We start from the raw sequence: 23492 nt of genomic DNA, 5'->3' as shown, positions 1-23492 counted from the left end.
CTTTGCCTGTCTGTCAGACATCACCTAATAAACCATCTTGTTAAGTCTTTAAAGTGCTACATAGTTCTAAAACAAAATACAGGACTATGTAGCACTTTAAAGACTAACAAGATGGTTTATTAGATGATGAGCTTTCGTGGGCCAGACCCACTTTCTCAGATCAAATAGTGGAAGAAAATAGTCACAACCATATATACCAAATGATACAATTTTTAAAAAAGTGAACACATATGAAAAGGACAAATCACATTTCAGAACAGAAGTGGGATGGGGGGGGATATGGCTGTGACTATTTTCTTCCACTATTTGATCTGAGGAAGTGGGTCTGGCCCAGGAAAGCTCATCATCTAATAAACCATCTTGTTAGTCTTTAAAGTGCTACATAGTCCTGTATTTTGTTTTAGCTACACCAGACTAACACGGCTGCATCTCTATCACTATCCTTCTATAACGAATGGTATGGCTGAGACTTTAGAGACAGTGTGTTGTGAGAGACCTGCATCTATGGAAATAGTTTGATGCAGTGTGGTATAGAATTATAAACGTGATTATTTTAGAGATGGTTAAAATCTTTGGAACTGTGGAAAAATGTTATACTAAAATTGGCATATTTCGTAAAAATGGTGTGAAAATCATTCCATTTTCTAGTGCACTCTCAAGCTTGTAGGAACATTTCAAAACTCAAACCATTTCAACCGAAAAAGTGCAATGAAACTTTCACACACAAAAATTGAGTCCATTTTTTTGTCCAGCTCGACCATGTTTACATTTTTGTTGCTGACTAAAACATAGTAAGACAAACTTACAGAAAAGTTGTCATGTGGTCCAGTATTTGTATCACACAAGTATCTTAACCAAGTGAATTATCTTCATATTCCCTCTACTTTGCCAACCACAAAAGCTATGACTGATCCGATTTCAAAAACATATTTTTTTTTCAGTTTTTTACTTTATACTGCATCAGTATGATTAACTATGAGTGACAATCAAAAAATGATTAAACTGTCCAAATTCCCAGATGGCATCACAGAATGTAATTTTCTGATTCCTTGTGATTCCTGTGTGAAAATATTCTTCTGAATTTTTTTGGAAATAATTTTTTCAAATATAAAAATAAACATTAGAGCATTTGCAGCATGAGTTATGCCTGTGTACTGTGTGCAGAGGATTAATTGTCTTTCTGTCCGTCCACTACCTAAAGACTTGATCATGCAAAACCTTAGTGATGCACTTGGTCTTTATTAATGGAAGTAATTGTGTGATGATGATTGCTAGATGTGACCCATAATCCTTGATAGAGAATGGAGTCTCTAGCCTCTGTTTCTCTGGAGGTGGGTGATAGTGGAGGGATCATGTGAGGATTACCTGTTGTGTCTCCTCCCTCTAGGACATCTGGTATTGCCCACTGTCGGTAGACAGGATATTGGGTGGTTGGACCATTGCTCTGACCCAGTCTGGTGATTCTTATGTTCTTATATTAAAAACATAAAAATAAAAATAGTGACTTGGGGCCCAGTCCTGTTGTGAGGTCTTCAGTGCTATGGGTGGTTAAGCATCATACAGGACTGAGCAAATGCAGAAGTATGAAGCAATATACATGTGCAAATATTTTCAAATGTACCTACACTATAAAATAAAGTAGAAGCCTGCATGGATGAAAAATTGGTATCTGCATCTACATCAACAATAAATGGCTCTTACACTAAAGCTTTTAAATAATTATTTACTTGTATTTATATATCAATAATACACTTGCTAATTCAACTAAAAACAAACAAGTAAAATAAGAATACCTATAATGAGTGTTGGCTGAACTAGTATTTTTTATTAATTTGCCATTAGTTTACTTTAAACTTGTTTGATTTCCAGAATATAGACTCTTAATGAAACATTTGTTATGAATTCAAGTATGTTTGCATGATAACTTTGACTGCATTGATTTTATCAAATTAACAAGCTAGTTGGAGCAACCACTTTGTATTTGTTGTTGTATAATAGGTGTGTGCAGCATATTTCATTAGGGTGTGCACCCAAAGATTTTTTTTAAATGTACTTTGACCCCCATTAGCCACACCCCTGACCCCTGTTAACCACGCTCCTGATCCCCATTGGCCACTCCTCCTAACTCCCATTGGCCACACCTCTGGAGGTAACATTCTGGGGGCAAGATGGGCACATAATCAGAAGTAAAAGGTGTCATGTGACACCCTCTAAGGACTTTTCCCACCATCCTCCTACCAACAGAGATTAATTTGGCCCCCACAAACTCCCCCATGCAACTATCCTGCAACTGCATTAACCCAATGTGTGTGACATTAACTTGGGGGTGGAGAGGCTGGGGGAAGTGTTCCTTCAGTTTCTTCCCATGAGCAGAATGAATTTTGTGTTGTGCATCAGTACTGAGTTCATGTGGCTTGTTTGGATGTGCCACTGTGGCACCCGAGTTATTAATAAATATCTCATAAACCTTTACCTTTTCCCTCTGCTGCCATTTCTCCTCCCCTTGCTCCATCAGCTCCCCTGGTGCCTGCTGCCCCCCAGCCCCTCATCCTCCTCTGCTGTCCTGACTCCTGCCCTTCTCACTGCCCTCAGCCTTCCTGAGACCTGCCCCCCCCTCCACCAGCCCTTCTCTACCCCCCTGTGCCCACTCCTCCAGTAGCCCCACTCTGATCATGTGAGCTACCCCTCTTCATCCCCTCTCCTAACATCTCCCTCGCCTCTCTCCTCTGGTGCTGGTTCCTCCTCTGCAGTTGTCTGCCCTTCTGCTTCACCCTCTGAATACCCTGGCACCTGCACCTTCCCTTAGCTCTGCAATCTCCTGGTGCTTCCCCTTTCCCTCACTGCCCCTGCCCCCTTTTTCCCTGGTGCCCACCCCCTCACCACCCTCTGCCCCCATTCCCCTCATGCCCGTGCCCTCACACATGCCTTGTTCCATCCCCACCTTCCTCATGCCCACCCCTTCTTTCAAGCCTTCTCCCAGCACCTCTCCCTTCCCCCTCTAACTCCGAATGCCTTTACCCTCTCCTCTCCCAGCATCACCCTGTCCCCCCTCCTACTGATACCTCCCCTCCTGCCCTTTTCCTCATTGTCTGCACTTGGCACCCCAGCATCTGTCTCTCCTGCATCCCTGTCCCTTGGTGCCTTCCCCTTTCTTCTCCTGACCTGCCCCCTCCCCTCAACACAAGCCCCTTCCTCTGCCACTCCTTCCTCTTTTTTCCCCCTTCCCCTCCCATCCCCTCCCTTACCTTACCTTCGGCTTCTGCCTTCCTATTTGCGGGGCTGGAGTCAGAGCCAATCCAAGCTACAGGCCAGCCGGGCCCTAGCCTGGGGCACCTCAGGGGCACTGCGCAGTGCTGCCGGGCTGGGTGGAGGTGCTCCCGGGTGCCTCAGGGTCACCGCACCATACTGCCAGGCCAGGCGGGGGCACTCCCGGGCACCTCAAGGGCACTGCACCGTGCTGCCGGGCCAGATGGGGGCTCCCCCAGATGCCTCAGGGGTGCTGCATGGGGCTGCCATGCTGGGCAGGGGTGCTCCCGGGAGCCTCAAGGGCACCATGCCGTGCTGCCGTGCTGGGCAGGGGTGCTCCCGGGCACCTCAGGAGCACTGCGCCGTGCTGCCGTGCTGGGTGGGGGCATTCCCGGATGCCTCAGGGCTGCTGCGCTGTGCTGCCAGGCCGCGTGGTGCTGCCGGGCCGGGTGGAGCCCAGGGCTAAAAAATGGCTCAGGCTAGCCGGCCCGAGACATTACGGTGTGCCTGGGCAAACCCAAGACACCCTGTGTGCACACCTATGTATTGTATGTCTGTTCCTGGAAAGTCAGTGAAATAACATTTCCTTTAATGCTTAATGAATTGTAGCAGGATTACATTTTGCTCCCAATAGGTCTGTTATGCCTTCATTGTAAGTCATTTTGTTGGTATTAATGTAACATAATCATTACAATGCTACTTTTCACAAAAATAGTGTGTAATGTTATCAATTCATTACCTTTTCTTCACTATTTTATTTCAGACATTACTGTTCCTTTATATTATCTACTATATATTTGAGAGAGTGTGTCTGTCTGCCTGTTCAAGTATTCCTAAACAGTAAGAGCTAGGACCACCAAATTCGGTATGTAGCTTCCTTTATCATAATTGAAAGTAAGGTGAGGCTTTTGTTGTGCCAGGAAAATGGGATGTACTTGGAATGGGATTGCTCATCATAAAATAGTGAATGCCAGTGGAAATGGGGTAAGGTTTAGAAGTTAAAATAAAAAAAAAAAGTTAAAAATGACTTAGAAAAGTTAGATGTCTTCAAGTCCCAAGGCCTAATGACATGCAACCTAGAATACTCAAGGAGCTCATAGAGGAGATATGTGAGCCTTTAACTATCATCTTTGAAAAGTCATGGAAGTTGGGAGAGATTCCAGAAGACTGGAAAAGGGCAAATATAGTGCCCATCTATGAAAAGGGAAATAAGAACAACCCAGGAAACTACAGACCAGTCAGTTTAACTTCTGTGCCAGGGAACAGGGGCGGATATAGGGCAGGGTGAACGGGGCAGCCGCCCCGGGCCCCGCGCTTCAAAAAGTCCTGCGCATGCGCCGTGGTGCCACGGCGCATGCGCATGGCGTCACTGAGCATGCGCCATGGCAAACGGGGGGTGCTGGTTGCTGGTTGCCCTTTGGTCACTTAGGAAGGAACAATCAGTTTCACACATACAGAATGGGAAGTGACTGTCTAGGAAGTAGTACTGTAGAAAGGGGTCATAGTGGACCACAAGCTAAATATGAGTCAACACTGTGATGCTGTTGCAAAAAAAGCAAACATCATTCTGGGATGCATTAACAGGAGTGTAGTGAGCAAGACACAAGAAGTCATTCTTATCATAGAATCATTGAATCATAGAATAATAGCCCTGGTTCCCATGGAGGACTTTAATCACCCTGACATCTGATATGAGACCAATACAACAATACACAGGCAATCCAGGAAGTTTTTGGAGAATGTTGGGGATAACTACCTGGTACAAGTGTTGAAGGAACCAACCAAGGGCCGATTTTTCTCCCTCCTCCTTGTAACACCCTTATAGATACTTGAATGTGGTCCCAAATGTGCTGGTGGGAGCAAGGGACAGAGTGAAAGTGGGTGCTGGGGCTGAGGAGGAGGAGAGGGTGCTGCTGGGTGAAGGATGCTGGCTCGGGTGGCAGGGTGCTGGGGCAGGCACGTGGCGGGGTGCTGGGGTCAGGGACATGGTCCTGCTGGTCACTAGGGTGACTGGCAGGGTGCTGGGACAAGGAACAGGGTGCTGCTGGGTGCTAGCGTGGATGGCAGGGTGCTGGGGCCGGGGCCGGGGCCAGGGTCAGGGTCAGGGTCAGGGCCAGGGTGGTGCTGAGTCCTGGGGTGTGAGGCAGGGTGTCGGGGCCAGGGACAGGGTGGTGCTAGGTGCTAGGGTGGATGGCAGGGCTGCCAAGGAGCAGGATAGGGATGGGGTGCAGGATCTGAGAGGGAGGTGGGGGGGCGGAAGGAGGCAAGGTCTGGGTGGGAGGTAGGGTGCAGAAGCAGTCTGGATGTAGGGCAGTGGTCCCCAACGTTTTGGGGCTGCCGGGCGCATGGGGGTGGGGCCGCTCACGCGCTGGGCATAAGGAGGCAGGGCCAAGAATGCGCTGCACACCCGGGGCCGGCACCAGCATGTGCTGCGACCCCGGGCAGGGGCTGCATGCCCGGGGCCGGCACCAGCATGTGCGGTGCACCCAGGGCCAGAGCCCGCACCACGCACCCGGGGCTGGCACCGGCCTGTGTGGCGCGCCCGGGGCAGGCACCTGCCGCACGCCCGGGGCGGGGCTAGCCCAGATTGCTCCGCAGGCGCACATAAATGGCCCGGTGGGCGCCATGGCGCCCGTGGGCACTGTGTTGGGGACCACTGATGTAGGGTGTCTGGCCAGGGGGAGGGAACAGGAGCAGATTGGGGTAGGGTGTCTGGCTACGACGGAGGGTGCAAGGAGGGGACTTGGGTAGGAGTTGGATCTCTTCGAACTGGTACCCTCTGGACCTGACTGGTCCCAGATGAGGGATTTTTGGACCAGGGGAGGTCATTTCAGGGCTCCTGGTTTCTGCCCCCCCTCCTCCCCACTAGGCTTCTTACACCTCTATTCCCCTGCAACCCAAATGAGCTGCCCACCCCTGCTGGTTCCCTGCACCTCCCCCAAAACCATCCCCCACAATCCAAAGGAGCACAGCACCAGTTCCTTGCAGCCCCCACAGCCCAGCTGAGCTGCCCATCTGTTCCATATGCCCTTCCCCATCCACCTCAGCCCAGCTGAGCCCTGCACTGGTTCCCTGCATGCCTCCCCCACAGGACTGCTGAGCCCCGTTTCCCTGCACCTCCCCCAAGCCCTGCAAAACTGCTGAACCAAGAGCCGATTCCCTGCCCCTCCCTCCCCGTGAGTCTAGCTCCGGTTCCCGGCACCTCCCTCCTCCTGCAGCGAAACTGAGCTCTGAGCTCCACACACACGCACACACCCGTCAGCCCAGCCCAGCTCCCCGGACCTCCCCACTCTGCAACCCAGCTGAGCTCAATTTCCCTGCACCTTCCCCCAAACCATGCAGACATGCTGAGCCAGCGCTGATTCCCTGCCCCTGCCTCCCTCCCTCCCTCCCTGCCCTTGGCGGTGTCTACACTGGCATGATCTTGCGCCAAAGCTGCCGCTCTTGCGCAAAAACTTGCTTCCTGTCTACACTGGCCGTGTGTTCTTGCGCAAGTACACTGACGTTCTCATGTATGAAATAAGGGCTTCTTGCTCAAGAACTATGATGCTCCTGCTCAGGAATAAGCTCTTTTGTGCAACTGTTCTTGCCTAAGTGGCCAGTGTAGACAGGCAACATGAATTTCTTGCACAAGAAAGCCCTATGGCTAAAATGGCCATCGGCACGTTCTCAGGCAAGAGAGCATCCACATTGCCATAGATGCTCTTGTGCAAAAGCACAGCTCACACATGGCAGTGTGGACGTGTTCTTGCACAAGAAACCACCAGTGTAGACATAGCCTAAGAGTTTCCTCACATGAGCAAAATGAATTTTGTGTTGTGCACCAGTACTGAGTTCATGTGGCTTGTTTGGATGTGCCACTGTGGCACCCAAGTTATTAATAAATATTTTTAAACCTTTACCTTTTCTGTCCGCTGCCATGTCTCCTCCCCTTGTTCCATCAGCTCCCCTGGTGCCTGCTGCCTCCCAACTCCTCACCCTCCTCTGCTGTCCTGACTCCTGCCCTTCTCACTGTCCTCAGCCCTCCTGCAACCTGCCTCCCTCCACCAGCCCTTCTCTCCTCCCTGTGCCCACTCCTCCAGTAGCCCCACTCTGATCATGTGAGCCACCCCTCCTCATTCCCTCTTCTAACACCTCCTCTGCCTCTCTCCTCTGATGGTGGTCCCTCCCTGCAGGTGTCTGACCTTCTGCTTCACCCCCAGACTCTCCTGGCACTTGCACCTTCTCTTACTCCTGCACCCTCCTGTTGCCTCCCCCTTCCCTCACTGCTCCTACCTCCTTTCCCCTCTTTCCCTGATGCTCAACCCCTCACCACTCTCTTCCCCCATTCCCCTCATGCCCCTCATGCCCTCTGTACCCTCACACATGACTTGCTCCATCCCTGCCTTCCTCATGCCCACCCCTTCTTTCAAGCCTTCTCCCAGCACCTCTCCATCCCCCCTCTAGTCCCCAATGCCCTTACCCTCTCCCCTCCCAGCATCACCCTGTCCCCCCTCCCACTGACACCTCCCCTCCTGCCTTTTTCCTCATTGTCTGCACTTGGCCCCTTGGCATTTGTCTCTCTTCTACCCTGTCCCTTTGGTGCCTTCCCCTCTCTTCCCCCTCTCCCTTCCCCCTCCGCACAAACCCCTTCCTCTCCCAGCCCTTCCCCTTCCCCTACCTTCTGCCTTCCACTTTGTGGGGCTGGATTCTGCACTCCATCCCTGGACTCTGAACCCGCAACTCAGCCATACGGTGCAACGCAACACCCAGCAGTTTTAAAATCCTGGGCAGTGACGTTACATCACACCCGGGCATCTCTCCGTCTACTGGTTTTAGCGCGCCGTGCAGGGCAGCAGCAGCCAGCAAGGGGGAGCTCAGTGTAGGTTGCGCACGGCGGGGATGGGGACAGGGGAGAGACAGTCTGGGACCAGGGTGGGAGATGCATGGGGAGACCGGGGCCCGCTCCAGTTCCAAATATTGGTGGAGCATGGGTACCATGAGCCCATACAACTTGCTGCCCATGCCTCTGCTGGTTAGCTATCTCCCTCTCTTTCAGCGGAGGTGGGGGAGTGCCGGCTCCTCGCGGAACCCCTAGTTTTGCGTTGCGGAACCCCAGGGTTCCCCAGAGCACCAGTTGGGAAACACTGCTCTAAGCATAGTTAAAAGCAGGCTCAGTTACCTTGCGACAATATGTATCGCTAACATATGTGAATGTTATGCTGTGTGCCCTGAGTGGTCTGTGGACACGCTGTTTAATTTTTACATACTCGTTATGCAACTAGCCAGGTTTTAATTTAGCAGCCTGCTCTGTTTATATAAGGGAGATTGAAAAGTTAGTGAGACACAGCAGCTTACAGTTTCCAGCTGGAATAAAAGTGTGTTGCTTTTAAGTCAGTATTTTAAAATCCCTATTCCCACCCTGGCCTGATACATATATTGTTTCTGCATAATAATCCTACTGTAGCATCTTACAAAACAGTAACATCAGAGGTGGTTTCTGTGGTGTTCTGAGTGGGTATCAATGAAAAACACCGCTTACATTTCATTGTTCTCAAGATTGGGAGTTATACTGTATTTAGGGGCAATTTACAGGGATTGTAGAACTGTGGCACTTCTTACTATTTCATTTAAGTTCAAGAGACATCTTGTCATCCCTGCTGTACTTTTCTAACAGGTAGTGAATTTGATACTTAGGAGGGAGATTATAATTATAGTTATTTGATATAATAAAATATTACAGTGTTAGGGTTATTCTTCCTTTTGGAGTAACAAGACACATCCACACTTTTTGTTTCACTAAGAAGGGGTCGATACTATATAGAACAAATGGTGCGCACATTTACTTCCCATACTAGTCCGTAACTTTAAAAACGAGTGGTCCCGTGGCACCTTAGAGACTAACCAAAATATATAGAATCATGAGCTTTTGTGGGCAAAACCTGCTTTATCAGATGAATTGGACTAGATAGGTATCTAGATAACTGTGAATGATACCTGAGATCAGATAACTCAGGCTGCATGTTACAGTGCCCTGCAAAATCCAAATATACCAAAGAAGTATCTTTAATACTCTCTCCTTCAATAGTCGAAGCCAAATCCCTCACTCATTACCTGTAGACTTAGGAGTTGTGCAAACTTCAGAGGCAGTAAATCTTAGCTCAGCAGCAAGATAACTTAGCCAAAATAAATGCCTGCTGTTGGAGTCTCAAAAGCCTCTGCTACCTGCCAGACCTGTGCTGCAGCTGAGAGTTGTAGAACTGCTTTGGAAAATGAAATCACAAGGTGTGTATGATTTTATTAAAATCAGTTTGCTTATCCCCCTTAAACCTGATTAGTTGCCTGTCATGCAGTAAATGATGCCATTTAAGAGTTTATTTCAGCTGCAAAGCCTGTGCACTGAACTGTCTTGCTTGCAAGGTTCTCTCTAAAGTGGTGTACTCTGCTCTTCTGCTCCATAGCACTTGAAACAAACCAAACAATGCTTTCATTTCTCTCCTTTTATGTGTCATGATTATTTACCTGTGCCTCCCTTCTTTAGATTCACACATCAAACTGTTTGATGCTGTTAGAAGGTGGAATAATGTATGTGGAGGATGGTAGCTGAAGAGTTTGTTAGTGTCTTTTTGAGGCAATGATGTTACCTGCCTTTTACTATTGGGCTGCATCTAGACTGGCATGATTTTGTGCAAAAGCAACTGCTTTTGCACAAAATCTTGCTGCCTGTCTACACTAGCCGTGAGTATTTGTGCAAGAACACTGACTTTGTAATGTACAAAATCAGTGGTTCTTGTGCAAATACTCCGACGCTCCCGCTCAGGGATAAGCCCTCTTGCACAAGTATTCTTGCACAAGTATTCTTGCACAAGAGGGCCAGTGTAGACAACCACGTTAATTTCTTGCCCAAGAAAGCCCGATGGCTAAAATGGCCATCGGAGCTTTCTTGCGCAAGAGAGCATCTACACTGGCACGGATGCTTTTGCGCCAAAGCAAATCTTGTCTGCAAAGGCACATGCCAGTATAGATGCTTTTTTGCGCAAATACTTTTAACGGAAAAACTTTTCCATTAAAAGTATTTGCACAAAATCATGCCAGTCTAGACGCAGCCTTGTAGTATGCCCCTTTTCTTTTCTACTTTTTCTTTTGTTTTATTATAAGGTAGTTTTTATTGATTTTTATTATGAACTCCATCTTATTAAGTTATAGAAATGAAAGAAAGAAACAGAAATGTACATAAGAAACTGTGTTTTACTTTTTCTTATTAATCTCTCCATGGGGAAACAAATTTAGTATATTTAGATGAATTAAGAGACTGAAAGAAGTTATATTTTTATGGGGGAAAATAGGTGAATATTTTCACCTATGATAAAACTGTATGATAAAACTGTTTTTCAGGTTGATGGAAAGTGTAGTTTTGGAGCCCAATTCTACTTGAACTTGTATTGGTATAAACAAGAAAGTCAAGGAGAGTAAAATGGTGTAAACCCACCATCACTGAAAGATCTCAAATAGCCCTAAGGTATTTTAAATTTGGTTTCTGCTGTGCTAATAAGCATTGGAGTTTGCAGAGGCATGTGCTATACTGCCTCTAGATTTTTAATACAGATTTTTAATTTTTAATGTATAATTAAGTGCTACGGAAAGATCATCCTGAGAAAATGCAGAAATACTGTGAAAGTGCAACTTAGAGTATTTTCCATAATTTAAATCTTGTTGTTCCAAGTCAGCCTGTATCCATCTTGGGGAAGGGGAAGCTGGGCCAGGTCTGATGCATGAAGTCATGATGTTGGAAGGGTGGCCAGTCCATGCCTGCATGTATAGCATTGCAACTTGGCATACAAGGTCGCAACACCACTCCATTTTGGCTGAGCCACACCTCTGTCCTGATGGGACAAAAGCCAAATTTGCCAGGCCAAGTTTCCAGCTCTGGTCAGGGGACCAAGTAGTGGTCAGGGCTGGCTTTAGGAAGTGCGGGGCCCAATTTGAACTGTTTTGGCGGGGCTCCCTCCCCAGGATTTTTTGTTGAGCAAAACACACACACACACACACACACACACACACAACAAACCACAACCACACACAAATATTACATCAGAAGTAGATCTGATCAAAATGTATATCAATATAGTTGAACATTTTCAAAAAAAATGCCATCCTTTATTATGCAAAATTTTACACAAAATTAAATCGGTTGCCTTAAGTGTAGGTCAAATATTTTCAATTGCAAACTATCCAATTTTTTCAATAAAGTTTAAAGTTTGATTTTTAAAAAGTTACCGGAGAGCGTTGCAGTTTTCTGTTACATTGATTTACTTTTTAAATAGCAAAAACGGAGTCTTTGTTAAGGAAGTGTCAGTTCTGTGGTCAAATTCCAGTCCTTAGTGATTTCAGCACCAATGATTTCACTAGGTAATATGGTACCTCACCATCATTGCCTCCTTTGCACTCTCCTTCAACACATTGCCTGCATGTTGAGTCCAAGGTTAGTCTATACAAGATTTTATCAATGATTTTTGCTCAAGCGATCACTGAGAAGACAAGGACTCTCAATTGATTCTAGTCAGCTCTGCCTTTAAACACTGGGGCTGTGTCTACATTGGCACCCTTTTCCGGAAAAGGGATGCTAATGAGACACTTCGGAATTGCAAATGCAGCGGGGGATTTAAATATCCTCCGCGGCATTTGCATGAACATGGCTGCCAACACTCCAGCTCAGCCTGATTGACAGGTTGGACAGGCCAGTGAGGACAGTGAGAGGCCAGGCCCCGTCCTCCCTGTGAGCAGGGGTTGTTCTGGGTCTCTCTGAACAAGGAGAGAGCTGGGAGAGCAGTGCAAGCTGTGTGCAGAAGAAGTCCTGTAAAAGGAACAGAGAGCTGAGAGACTGCTAAGAGGAGTGCAAGCTGTGCTGAGGGGCAGTTTTTACAGCAGCAGAGCCAGGCATACACAGCTCAAGGAATGCAGACCCTGTGTTGAGCAGCAGACTGGCAGCGCTCAGAGAGCCAAAAGGAACAGAGAAGCAGCACAAGGAGCTGGAACTGGCCAAGCAGCACAGCCTGCAGCTGGATGTGGTGAGCACCTGGGACCAGCAAAGTGTGGGGAAAGGCTCTGGACTGGGAGAGGGGTCTGGCCACATTGAGCTTGAGACTGTGTGGTCACTACCAGAGCTAGCGTGTCCAGCCTGTAGCCCCCCTGCAGCATATCCAGGGCCTCTAAGAAAGAGACTGTGGACTGTCCTTACACTCTGCAGACTGCTGTTTTGATGTCCCTGTGCTACAGAGCAGGGCTGTGTTCTCATTTAACCATTCTCATTTTTTCTTATTCTTTTCTCTTTAATCAGTTGTTGTTTAATAAATTATATTTGCTTTGAACCTTATGAAGTGATCACTGGGCCAAGAAGGCCTGCAGTGTAAAGAGAGCACCTCAGAGTGGGGACACCCTAACTCCTGCCCCTAGTGACTACAAGGTCAGGGATTAAGCCCCAGGAAACCTGGGCCCAGCCTTGTTGGGGTTTCAAGGGCTCTGTTACTCAGGAGAGTGGAGGGGGAGCCCTCAGGAACAGGGAGCCGTGGGGTAAAGGAAGTGGGAGCGGGGACTCAGATCCTTTCGCTGGTTCATTTCACCGGGGTGGTATAGAAGCCAGGAAAGTTCCCCACAATAGCGGGATCATTCCCCTGCTTACATAGAGAACATGAGACATGAGGCAAGGCTGAATAAATTGGCCTTGTTTACCTTGGAAAAGAGAAGACCAAAAAGGGACATGAGAGCAGCTTTCAAGTATCTAAAAGAGTATCATAAGGAGGAGGAAGAAAAATTGTTCTGCTTGGCCTCTGAGGTTAGGATGAGAAGCAATGGGCTTAAATTGCAGATATTTAAAACCAGGTTAGACAGACACCTGTCAGGGATGAGCTAGGGCGACTCAACTTTGAAAGCCCCAGGGGCCACACTGATACTTACAGAACATGCTGAGGGCCTCAACTTAAGTGTGGTTGCATGTGCAAGCAAATATATACAAATAGCTTCTCTCACACTGACAGGCATGAATACAAAGATTAAGACAAAACTACACAACACACAGGCCCCATTTAAGTCAGTTCTGCTGATATTTTGATAAAATGCAATATTTACCCAATTTCTACCCATGTGACAGCATTTTTCATGAGCAATGACAGTCCAAGAATTTAACTACTAAAACGCATATCAACAGAAGATCATTACACTGACTACTTTTTTGTTTTGGCTCTCACTCGCCAGCCACGTGTTGATCCCCACATAAACCCAAACTGCACCGCAGGGCGCAAACAAACTGGCCGTGGGCAGCATACCAAGTTATTAATACATATTTTATGAACCTTTCCCTTTTCTCTCTGCTGCCATGTCTCCTCTCCTTGCTCCATCATCTCCCCTGGTGCCTGCTGCCCCCAAACTCCTTACCATCCTCTGCTGTCCTGACTCCTGCCCTTCTCACTGCCCTCAGGTCTTCTACGACCTGCTCCCCTCCACCAGTCCTTCTCTCCCCCCTGTGCCCACTCTTCCAGTAGCCCCACTCTGATCACGTGAGCTACCCCTCTTCTAACACCTCCCTCTATACACCTGCCCTGCCTCTCTCCTCTGGTGCTGGTCCCTTCTCTGCAGGTGTCTGCCCTTCTGCTTCACCCCCAGAATCCCCTGGCACCTTCCCTTAGCCCTGCACCCTCCTGGTGCCTCCCTTCCCTCACTGACCCTGCCTCCTTTTTCCCTGATGCCCATCCCCTCACCACTCTCTGCTCCCGTTCCCCTCATGACCCTGTGCCCTCACACATGCCTTGCTCCATCCCCACCTTCCTCATGCCCACCTCTCCTTTCAAGCCTTCTCCCAGCACCTCCCCCTCCATCCTCCAAAGCCCTTCCCCTGTCCTCTCCTCTCCTCTCTCAGCATCACCCTGTCCCCCCTTGCACTGACACCTCCCCTCCTGCCCTTTCCCTCATTGTCTGTACTTGGCCCCCTGGCATTTGTCTCTCCTCCAGCCTGTCCCTTGGTGCCTTCCCCTTTCTTCCCCCTCCCCCCAAGCCTCTTCCTCTCCCACACCTCCTCCTAGTTTCCCCCTCCCCTACCATCTGCCTTCTGCGGGGCCGGACTCTAAACCGCGTGCGCTGCTGCTTTTTCATTACTGGCAGCATGCGCAGGTAAGGGCGGGGAACCCAGCTGGCCGAGCTGAGGGAGCTGACCTCCGGGTGCAGAGTGCAGGGCCCCCTTAGGTGCGGGGCCTGAATCAGCTGAAGCGGCTTAAGGCTGGCCCTGGTAATGGTTGCTCCCCACTCTCTTGGCCTGCAACTGTCCGAACACCTCCTGGCTATGTCTACACTAGCAGGTTCTTGTGGAAGAACATCTTGTGCAAGGGTTCTTGTGCAAGAACTCTTGCGCAAGAACATGTCCACACTGCCATGTGCTTTTGCACAAGAGCATCCATGGCAATGTGGACGCTCTCTTGAGCAAGAAAGCTCTGATGGCCATTTTAGCCAAAGGACTTTCTTGCGCAAGAAACTCCTGCCACATGTCCACATTGCCTTCTTGTGCAAGAGCTCCTGCGCAAGAGAGCTTATACTTGTTAGAAAAGAGCGTAGCTCTTGCGCAAGAAGCCCTCTCTTACGATGCTTTACTGTAAATCTTCTTGCGCAAGAGTGGACGGGCAGTGTGGACGCTCTGCGGAAGAATAGCCATTCTTGTGCAAGAACCCGCCAGTGTAGACATAGCCCCTGTGTGCTGCACTGGCATTCCCTGGAATGCTCTTCCCCCAGCATACATTGGAACTCTGGGTGCTTTGTGCTTGTGTATCTCCTTGAAGTCTCTCATTCAACATGCTTCTTCCTATAGGCCTGTGCCTTAGCCTGCCCCTCAAGGAATCAGTAACCAAGCAGGTGAAAGGAAACTTTAATTACTAAGAACATTAGAAAAAAATCCCAACACTAAAATGTCACTACCCAATCAGTTACTGGCTATTGATCACTTCCCTCACATGATTGACCAGCAACCTTTCCAGGCCAGGACCGTATATTGCGTCTTGTCTCTGAAAGGCCTAGTGCACTGTGGGTACTAAATAAATGATTACAAGTTTGTGAAAGGCATTAACAATGCTGAGTTTAATGAGGCCAAAGGGCTACTTTTCAGTCACCAGGAATAACTTTTCATTTTGCAGTGTGATGGCTTTTATTAAAGCTCAGGGAACAGATTCCCAACTGTGCTGATTTTTCTGTTTCTCTTCACTAATTGCTCTCATTTGTGGAGACCAGAGCTGTTTGTATTAGCACATTCGGTTTTTCCAGAAGACAGGATATTTTCATTTTTCACAAAGCCAGTCTTTCTACTTTCATCATTGTGTCATCTTCCATCCTGCATCAAATGCCTGGAGAACTTCTTCGATTAGCTGGCCAACTTGCCCTCATAGAAACCATTTCTTAAAATAGCTTTCTTCCATAAACCCTTTAAAGTGAATCCACCAAAGAAAGGTAGAACTGCCTGTTCTACTCAGTCAATCCAGTGTGCTCTTTGGAGAAAAGCTTGTCTTTACTTTAATCTTCCAGACACTCTCCCCTCTGCGTCAGCCAACAGAGTTCCTCATTTCAGTGCAGGCCATGTTTTGTCATTTTGTGATGCTTTTGTTTAATTAGAATAGCGGTCTCTTTTAGCTAAGAAGCCTGGGGTGCACCATGTTCAGCTATGGCACAATGCAAATAAAAACAAATCACATCAGTACATTGACAGATGACAGACAAGAGTACATCTATGTTTTTAACTGGCAATAGAGGTTTAAAATAATTCCTCTAGGAAGACACATGAAATGAAAACCAGCTGAGGAAGTGTCTAATTCCACTCTGCAAGGGCCTGATTCATACTAAATTAAGCAACTTCTGCACATCAGAGACTGATACGAGGTTCCCAGAAGCCCCACTTGTTTGGTGTAAAAGAAGAGATTACTGTTGAACTGGGGCTTAAATTTGCTAATTCCTCTGTCTACCATTTCAGTCGCTTTCCATCTGTTTCTTTATGCCTGGGTCACATTCATATCTGAAAGCAGCAGGGGAACCAGAGACTCTCTAGGATTTGATGAGAGTAAGGAATCTGCCCAAGTGAAGAGTGTACTGTTTGCAGCATTGCAGCATGGAAAAAAAAGCACCTTTAAAGAGCAAAAATGTGCCTGGTGTGTCATTGCACTACATAGACACTGTCTTCTACCTTAAAAATGTGAAAATGCTCAGCATTCAAAACAGGATGTAATTGGAGAACAATTACATTGTCTCAGTTTGGTTTTGGTTTTTGCATGGCTCAGATATAAATTGGCAGGGCAACACTGCATAACAGAGACATGACTGTGCACACCAACAAGAGCCTATTTCCTGTAGAAACAAGCACGGTGCCCTTGGATGACATTCTTTCATCCAGTAGTGCACAATTCAAACTCCTAGGTTTGAAATATTGTATCCACATTTCAGGTTGGATAAGGATCCAGATGTGGAAACTCTACAGTGACTGTTTGATGCAGGGGCAAGAGAGAATCTCAAATGCAGTGTTATTGTTGGTTGCTGGTCCACCACTACCCCACTCTCTCTGCTATTTGGAGTCACTCTCTGTCAAGAGTGGCCTGAGGGGGTCTGTGGCAGCTGGCACCCCAGGCGGAACGTGCAATCGATGCCCCCACCTGCACAGCCGTCAATGGAGTGACATCATCATCGGACACCTCGGGCGCCCCGTGACACCATCGGGCACCCCGGGCGCCCCGTGATACCATCGGGCACCCCGGGTGCCCTGTTGAAGGTGGCACCTTAGGCGATGGTCGAGTCGGCCTATGGTCATGGGCCACCCCTGCTCTCTCTCCTTTTACCTGTGGTTGGATTTTATCCTGTTTGTTTTAATTTCAGTTATCCTGCTGCAGTAGCAAGTTAAAATGAACTAACGGAGTTATACAACACAGCTTGTTGGGTGATGGAGAAATTAACGAATGGATAGTCATTGAGAGTTGATATAAAACCACATCGCTTTTGTTTGTGCTGCACTTTGGGCAGAGATAGCAGGTTTGCAGACATTTTGGTGGTGAGGGGCCCACAATCCCCAGAGTCCACATCCCGCCCCTACTCAAACTCCCTTCCTCAGCCTTGCCTAAGGCTCTGAGAGGGAGTTTGGGTGCAGGGTCTGAACTGAGGTGGAGGATTGGGGTGCAGGGTGCAAGCTCTGGAAGGGAACTTGGGAGCAGGAAGAGTGAGGGATCGGGCTCTGGGCTGGAGGCTGGGTGTAGGCACTGGCCGGAGCAGGGGATGGGGTACAGGAGGGAGTGAAGGGTGCAGGCTCTGGGCGGGAGTTTGGGAGCTGGTGGGAGACTGGGGTGCATTTTAAATTGCCTGTGGGGTGACACTGGGGGAGTGTATGACAGTGGCAAGCAGGGCTGGGAAAGAGATCCTGCCCTGAACTTTGATGGAGCAGGGTCCACAGGCCAGGAATATTCCTTGTGCCTGGGCACAACTTACTGATTACTGCTTTGTTGAGAGAGTAAATCCCAGGAAGCACTTCAGATAACCTGGAATATAGGGTTGCCATTTAGTTAGCCAGCTGAAGGAGTAATCCCTTTTGCAATGATTTATAGAATACAGTGAGTATATGAAGCACTTTACCAATACATCAAAGAGTGGTTCCTTGAAATCTGTTCTAAGACATTATTTAAAACCGAAGTATATATGGGTATGTCTACACTACCCCGCTAGTTCGAACTAGCAGGGTAATGTAGGCATACCGCACTTGCAAATGAAGCCCGGGATTTGAATTTCCCGGGCTTCATTTGCATAAGCGGGGAGCCGCCATTTTTAAAACCCCGCTGGTTCGAACCCCGTGCAGTGCGGCTACACGGGGCTCGAACTAGGTAGTTCGGACTAGGATTCCTATTCCGAACTACCGGTACACCTCGTTCCACCGGTAGTTCGGAATAGGAATCCTAGTCCGAACTACCTAGTTTGAGCCCTGTGTAGCCGCGCTGCACGGGGTTCGAACCAGCGGGGTTTTAAAAATGGCGGCTCCCCGCTTATGCAAATGAAGCCTGGGAAATTCAAATCCCGGGCTTCATTTGCAAGTGCGGTATGCCTACATTACCCCGCTAGTTCGAACTAGCGAGGTAGTGTAGACATACCCTCAGGGTGCAGACATTCTGTCAAGGAGAATAACATCAGAAGGCTTTGTGAGATAGTGTCAAACATCAGGAGTGTATTTGAAGGATTGATTGTAAGGATGAAAAAGGGAGGCTACTTGCTTCAGAAGCAGAGGAAGGCAGTTCCTTTACAGATCAATGTGGCAGTTTACATCTAGTGAAGGATATAAGTTTAAATCTCACAAAACATGCAGTCCTTGCCTCAAGGAGCTGGCTGTCCAAAGACACACATACATACTGTATGTAGCATACTTACACAAGACAAGGAGCATTGATAGCTGTCTAGTTCTCATGGCATTCTATATATTACCACATTTGGGTCAAAAGTCTAAGACGCCCTGAAGCATAGCCTCTTGGGAATGACTCTTCAATTTGTAATTAAACTGTTCAGAAATAATCCATATCTCCACAAACAGCATGCAGGTAGGTAGGTGGAGGTCATAGTTCATGCATAAATAAGAGCAGAAAATCGCCCACTGGCTTTTAAAACATGCCTAAATTGTGATGCATAATTCATTTGCTGGTGAACTTTTTAATAATAAATCAGTTAAGGCTTTCAACCTAATAAGAACTCGGTTCAAAGAGAATGTTCATAGCTAGAGATGTCTACAATATTTTCCCACATTGCAAACAAGAAAGGCAGTTAGAAATTGTTGGGACTTATGGGGAAAGGGAGAAAGAAACTGAAGCTGCACTTAATTGGACAAGAAATAAGATCAGAGCTGGATGAGGTATTTATTGTAAACAATATATTTATTGGCTCTGTGTTTGTTTTATGTTCACGAATTGTCCATAAACAGATTGGGATTTGTATTAACTTGTTTGTTCATAATATTTTTCCAAACAGTGTTCATGAACATACAATATATGTGCCCCTGGTTTATATGAAAACTGTCTTAAGTTTTTTCAGATATTCAGTATTGAGAATTTAGTCATGCGATTGCTCATATAAATTACATAGTACTACAGGTAGTTCTCTTCTCTGATGGGATGAATTTAGTTGTATGAACAGGAGTGTTTCCTGAAGCAGTCACTGGGGTATTGTGTATTCAGGGGAAGAATTTAACTGAATTGGACACAATCAATTTTTAGGAATATTATCTTTTATGTTTTTTCCAGCTAAACTTTTTTCTGCTAGAATCTCTGTCTTCTGCATCATTCATGTCTTATGTATTAAAATAGTTCAGATTAAAGAGATTAACTTAATAATGGTTATTGGTAATGGAAACTAGCTAACTAGACTGAGTAGAATAATAGGATAAGGGATTGAGTCCCTTAGGAGTTTGATGCTTCTTATTCTCTATTGTTTCTGTGCTCCTGAGTTCACAGGCTGACAAATGACGAGGCTAACCATCCGGTTAACATTAGCTGTAGGAGTCTCATAGACTTGAAAGCCAGAAGGAACATCATGATCATCTTGTGTGACCTCCAGCAGATTGCAGGCAACAGAACCCACTCCTAACCTCTGGCTGAGTTACTGACATCCTCAAGTCATTATTTAAAGAATTCAAATTATTAGAGAACCCACCATTTGCTCTAGTTCAAAACAGCAAGTGACATTCCTAAAAATCAATTTGGCAAAATATTATGAACAAACAAGTTAATACAAATCCCAATCTGTTTGTGGACAATTCATGAACAGAAAACAAGGACAGAGCCAATAAATATATTGTTCACAATGAACAATTCATCCGGCTCTGCTCCTATTTCTTGTCCAATTAAGTGCAGCTTCAGATTCTTTCTTTCTCTCCCTTTAATCCCCAACAATTTCTAATTGCCTACATTGTTCTGAAGGTGAAAGCTGCCCAGAGATCCTGCCACTGTGACTTAGGAGGAAATTCCTTCCCAATCCCAAGTATAGTGATTGGTTAGACCCTGATCATGTGGGTGAGACCCTGACACCAGATAGACACCAAGAAAGAATTCTCTGCAATAACTCAGAGCCCTTCCCATCTACTGTCCCATCTCTAGCTATTAGAGATCTTTGCTACTAGCAGTTGTGGATGAGCCATATAATGCTCATTCTGTGGGGGAGGGCTAATTCAGTGGTTTGGGCCTGCTAAACCCAGGGTTGTGAGGCCAATTCTTGAGGCGGCCAAAGCCCTGGCTGGGTTGATTTAGTTGGGATTGGCCCGGCCTAGAGCAGGGGGCTGGACTTGATGACCTCCTGAGGTCTCTTCCAGCTCTATGGTTCTATGATTCATTTAGGGATCTGGGGCAAATGGGTCAGGGATGGTACTTGGTCTTGTCGTGAGGGCAGGGGACTAGACTCAATGATCTCTCAAGATACCTTCCAGTTCTATGAGATAGGTATATCTCCATATATATTATGTTCTACAATCCTCCATACATTTATCAAGTTTAGTCTTGAAATAAGTTATATTTGTTGTATATAAGTCATTTTTTGAGGAGTAATGTTAGTTCGAACCAAGGGCTTTGGTTTGCACTAATGCATCCTGGTGCGCACTTCCTGGTTTGAATCAGCTGTGATTCAAACTAGCGCGCTGGCGAGATCATGCTACTGGAGCGCGGGATATTTAAATCCTGGCTTCATTAGCTACTTTGCTCATTTGCATTTGCATCCCTAGTCCGAACTAGGGAGCAAATGTAGACGTATCCATAGATAGTTGCTGTCTCTTTCTCCCTTTGTCTTTTCACACCTTTTAAATTTGACAATTCACAGGCACTGTTATATCATTACTCCCTTATCTTCTTAAAAGATGAATCTCTAATCTCTAAGACTTTGTCTACACTATGTGGTGGATTGAAGCTACTATGATCAATCTACTAGCCATCTATTTATTGCATGTTTAGATACAATAAATTGATCTCCAAGCACACGCTCATCGATGCTGGTACTCCACCAAGATGAGAAGAGTAGTCAACAGGAGAGCAGTTCACCACATGCAAGACGCCACAGTGAGTATGTTGATTTCAGCTGTGCTATTTGTGTAGCTGAAGTAGTAGATCGATCATGTTGGTAAGTGTAGACAAGGTCTAAGACTGCTGCCTCATAGTTTATTGACTCACTATCTCTTCTTTGTCTCGCTCAGCTGTGCTTGTATGGCTCTCTTTCCTGTTTCAGTGTAGCTTATAATGCTAAATAAAAAACGTGATGCAATCTTTCTCTCTGTTTCTGGTCTCCTGAGTGCTGACGTAATTCAATCTCTTTTTATATAAAATCACAGGTTTCCATTTGCACATATCAGTTTTAGCATCACGGATGCAGTTCTTTGTTCTAGTTCTTTAGTTCTGTGCATCTAACCTAGCTATTATCTGGGCTAGTGTTTTTTGTATGTTGGGCTAACCCTCCCTTTTCATGTGCGGTTATTTCTTCAAGCATTCCCATTTGTTACAGATTTATAAATTCCCTTGATGTGAAACACTGCTGTGGGACTTCCTGTCAGCCAGTCCCCAATGAAAGCCAGATGTCCCTCCCTCATCAGAAGTAGCGTTCTGTTAGCAGCTGAGTTTGATAGCTTACAAGCCGAAGTGCTCTTTGGGCACACTGTAGGACGGGTTGGCAATGTATGGCACACGTGCCATAAGTGGCATGTGAGCCAATTTTGAGTGGCACATGGTCTGGCTGGTGGGGCTGCGTGGCCAGTGGCTGCTCCATATGCTGCGGCTGGAACCGGGTCATGGTGAGGCTGTCCCTGCTGGAGCAGCCTCACCAAGGGCCCGGTTCCTGCTCTGAGGTAGCCATGCGGCCTGACCTGTGGGGCTGCATGGCCAGTAGCTGCTTCATGGCTGGGGCTGCTCCAGGGGCCAGAGCTGCTCCAGGGGAAGGCTGGAGCTGGGCTGAGGCATGGTGATGAGGGGAGTTCTGTCTGGCACGTGAGTAAGTGCTGGGGCATGAGTGAGGGTGATGGCTGCAGCTATGGGGCTGGGCGGTGGCAGCTGAGGGGAGAGGAAAACGTGTGTGTGGGGGGGGGAGGGTCCCTCTACCCCAAAGCCACATTGGCCCCTGGGTGCCTGGGTTCCTGGCAGAAAGGTGAGGGCACCGTCGACCCCACCCCCATCAGGGCTGCAGTCCCCGGGGTCACTCACCCACCTACTCTCGCCTCGCCCATTTCCCTGAACCTCGCCCCACAGCCACCCTGACCCCAGCCCATGCTGGCAATCCAGCATCAGGCCCCCGCAAGATTGGAGCCAGCGCCAGCTTCTTGCGGAGGGTGGGGAAGCCCCAAAGCCCCGGACTGCATCTGGTCTCTGGGGAAGCGTGCGCACACTGCTTAATGAGAAACTAGTTTCAATATGAATTAAGACAAAGCAGGACATTGAGCCTGGGAATGTGCCTATTTATTCCAGGCTTGTCTGTTGTTCTTTAACTTGTGGTATATAATTTCTTTAAGAGATTAAACTATCACTTGTGAACTGATTAAAGTTTTTACTAGTTTCACATTGTGCTTAGAGACTAATAGGTTCTTCCTCTTCAGAGGCTGTTTTCTAAGGAAAACAAAGAGCCTTTTCTTTTGATCTCCACCTGTTTCCTTCTCTTCCATTTTAGTGTGTGACATTTCCTTCCCGCATTGATACTGTTATTTCCACATTTCTTTTTCCCTGAGTTTTCCAATATCTATTAAAAGAAATACAAGGAGCCACAAATAATGTATTGCAGTTTGATTCTTTAGACAGATATGATTCTAATTAAGTCCAGACTGATCGAGAACTTGGAATTTTCAGGTACTCTACCAAAAGAATGAACAGCTATCGGGAACCACATGGCTTAGGAATCATTTCACCTACACTGACATACAGCTGCCTGCAGTGTGGAAGTCTGTAACTTTACAACGGCAGAGAGTGACACTTGTGCACTACTACAGGGGAAAAATACTTTAACAACTGAAATAATGGAGATTTTTATGTAAGCAGAATCTGAGTTCCTCAGCTGCAAGTGGCCAGGTTACCAAGGAGAATGCTCTATTGTGAAAAAATTTTAATGACACAAGGGGTCAATAATTGAATATCACATCCAAAATATGACATCTCTGTGCAGCCACACTGTGCACTCATCTTACTAGGGCACTGATTCAGCACTGCCTTTTAGAAGGTAGAGTTCAGTCTATTGAATCTTCAACCCTGCTTCCTGTAGCATGT

General features: G+C 47.1%; 1 protein-coding gene across 11 annotated transcripts in view; it reads left to right on the top strand.

Annotated features, from left to right (window-relative positions):
• SLC16A12 (solute carrier family 16 member 12) overlaps positions 1-23492 on the top strand; it is a 68155-nt gene that overhangs the window by 2212 nt on the left and 42451 nt on the right. For 4 of the 11 annotated variants that reach the window (XM_075935111.1, XM_075935107.1, XM_075935115.1 and 1 more), the window contains exon 2: positions 21207-21311. The exons of 4 other annotated variants lie outside the window; for them this stretch is intronic. In XM_075935111.1, the coding sequence (XP_075791226.1) occupies positions 21261-21311 (51 nt within the window). In that variant the 5' untranslated portion in view covers positions 21207-21260. Of the gene's footprint in view, positions 1-21206; positions 21316-23492 lie in introns of those variants that run through there. 3 more of the 11 variants (XM_075935110.1, XM_025183838.2, XM_075935114.1) reach the window with 3 other exon arrangements.

The sequence above is a fragment of the Pelodiscus sinensis genome, chromosome 8 (assembly GCF_049634645.1).
Source record: "Pelodiscus sinensis isolate JC-2024 chromosome 8, ASM4963464v1, whole genome shotgun sequence".
NCBI lineage: Eukaryota > Metazoa > Chordata > Testudines > Trionychidae > Pelodiscus > Pelodiscus sinensis.
This window is presented reverse-complemented; position numbering and strand designations above follow the sequence as displayed.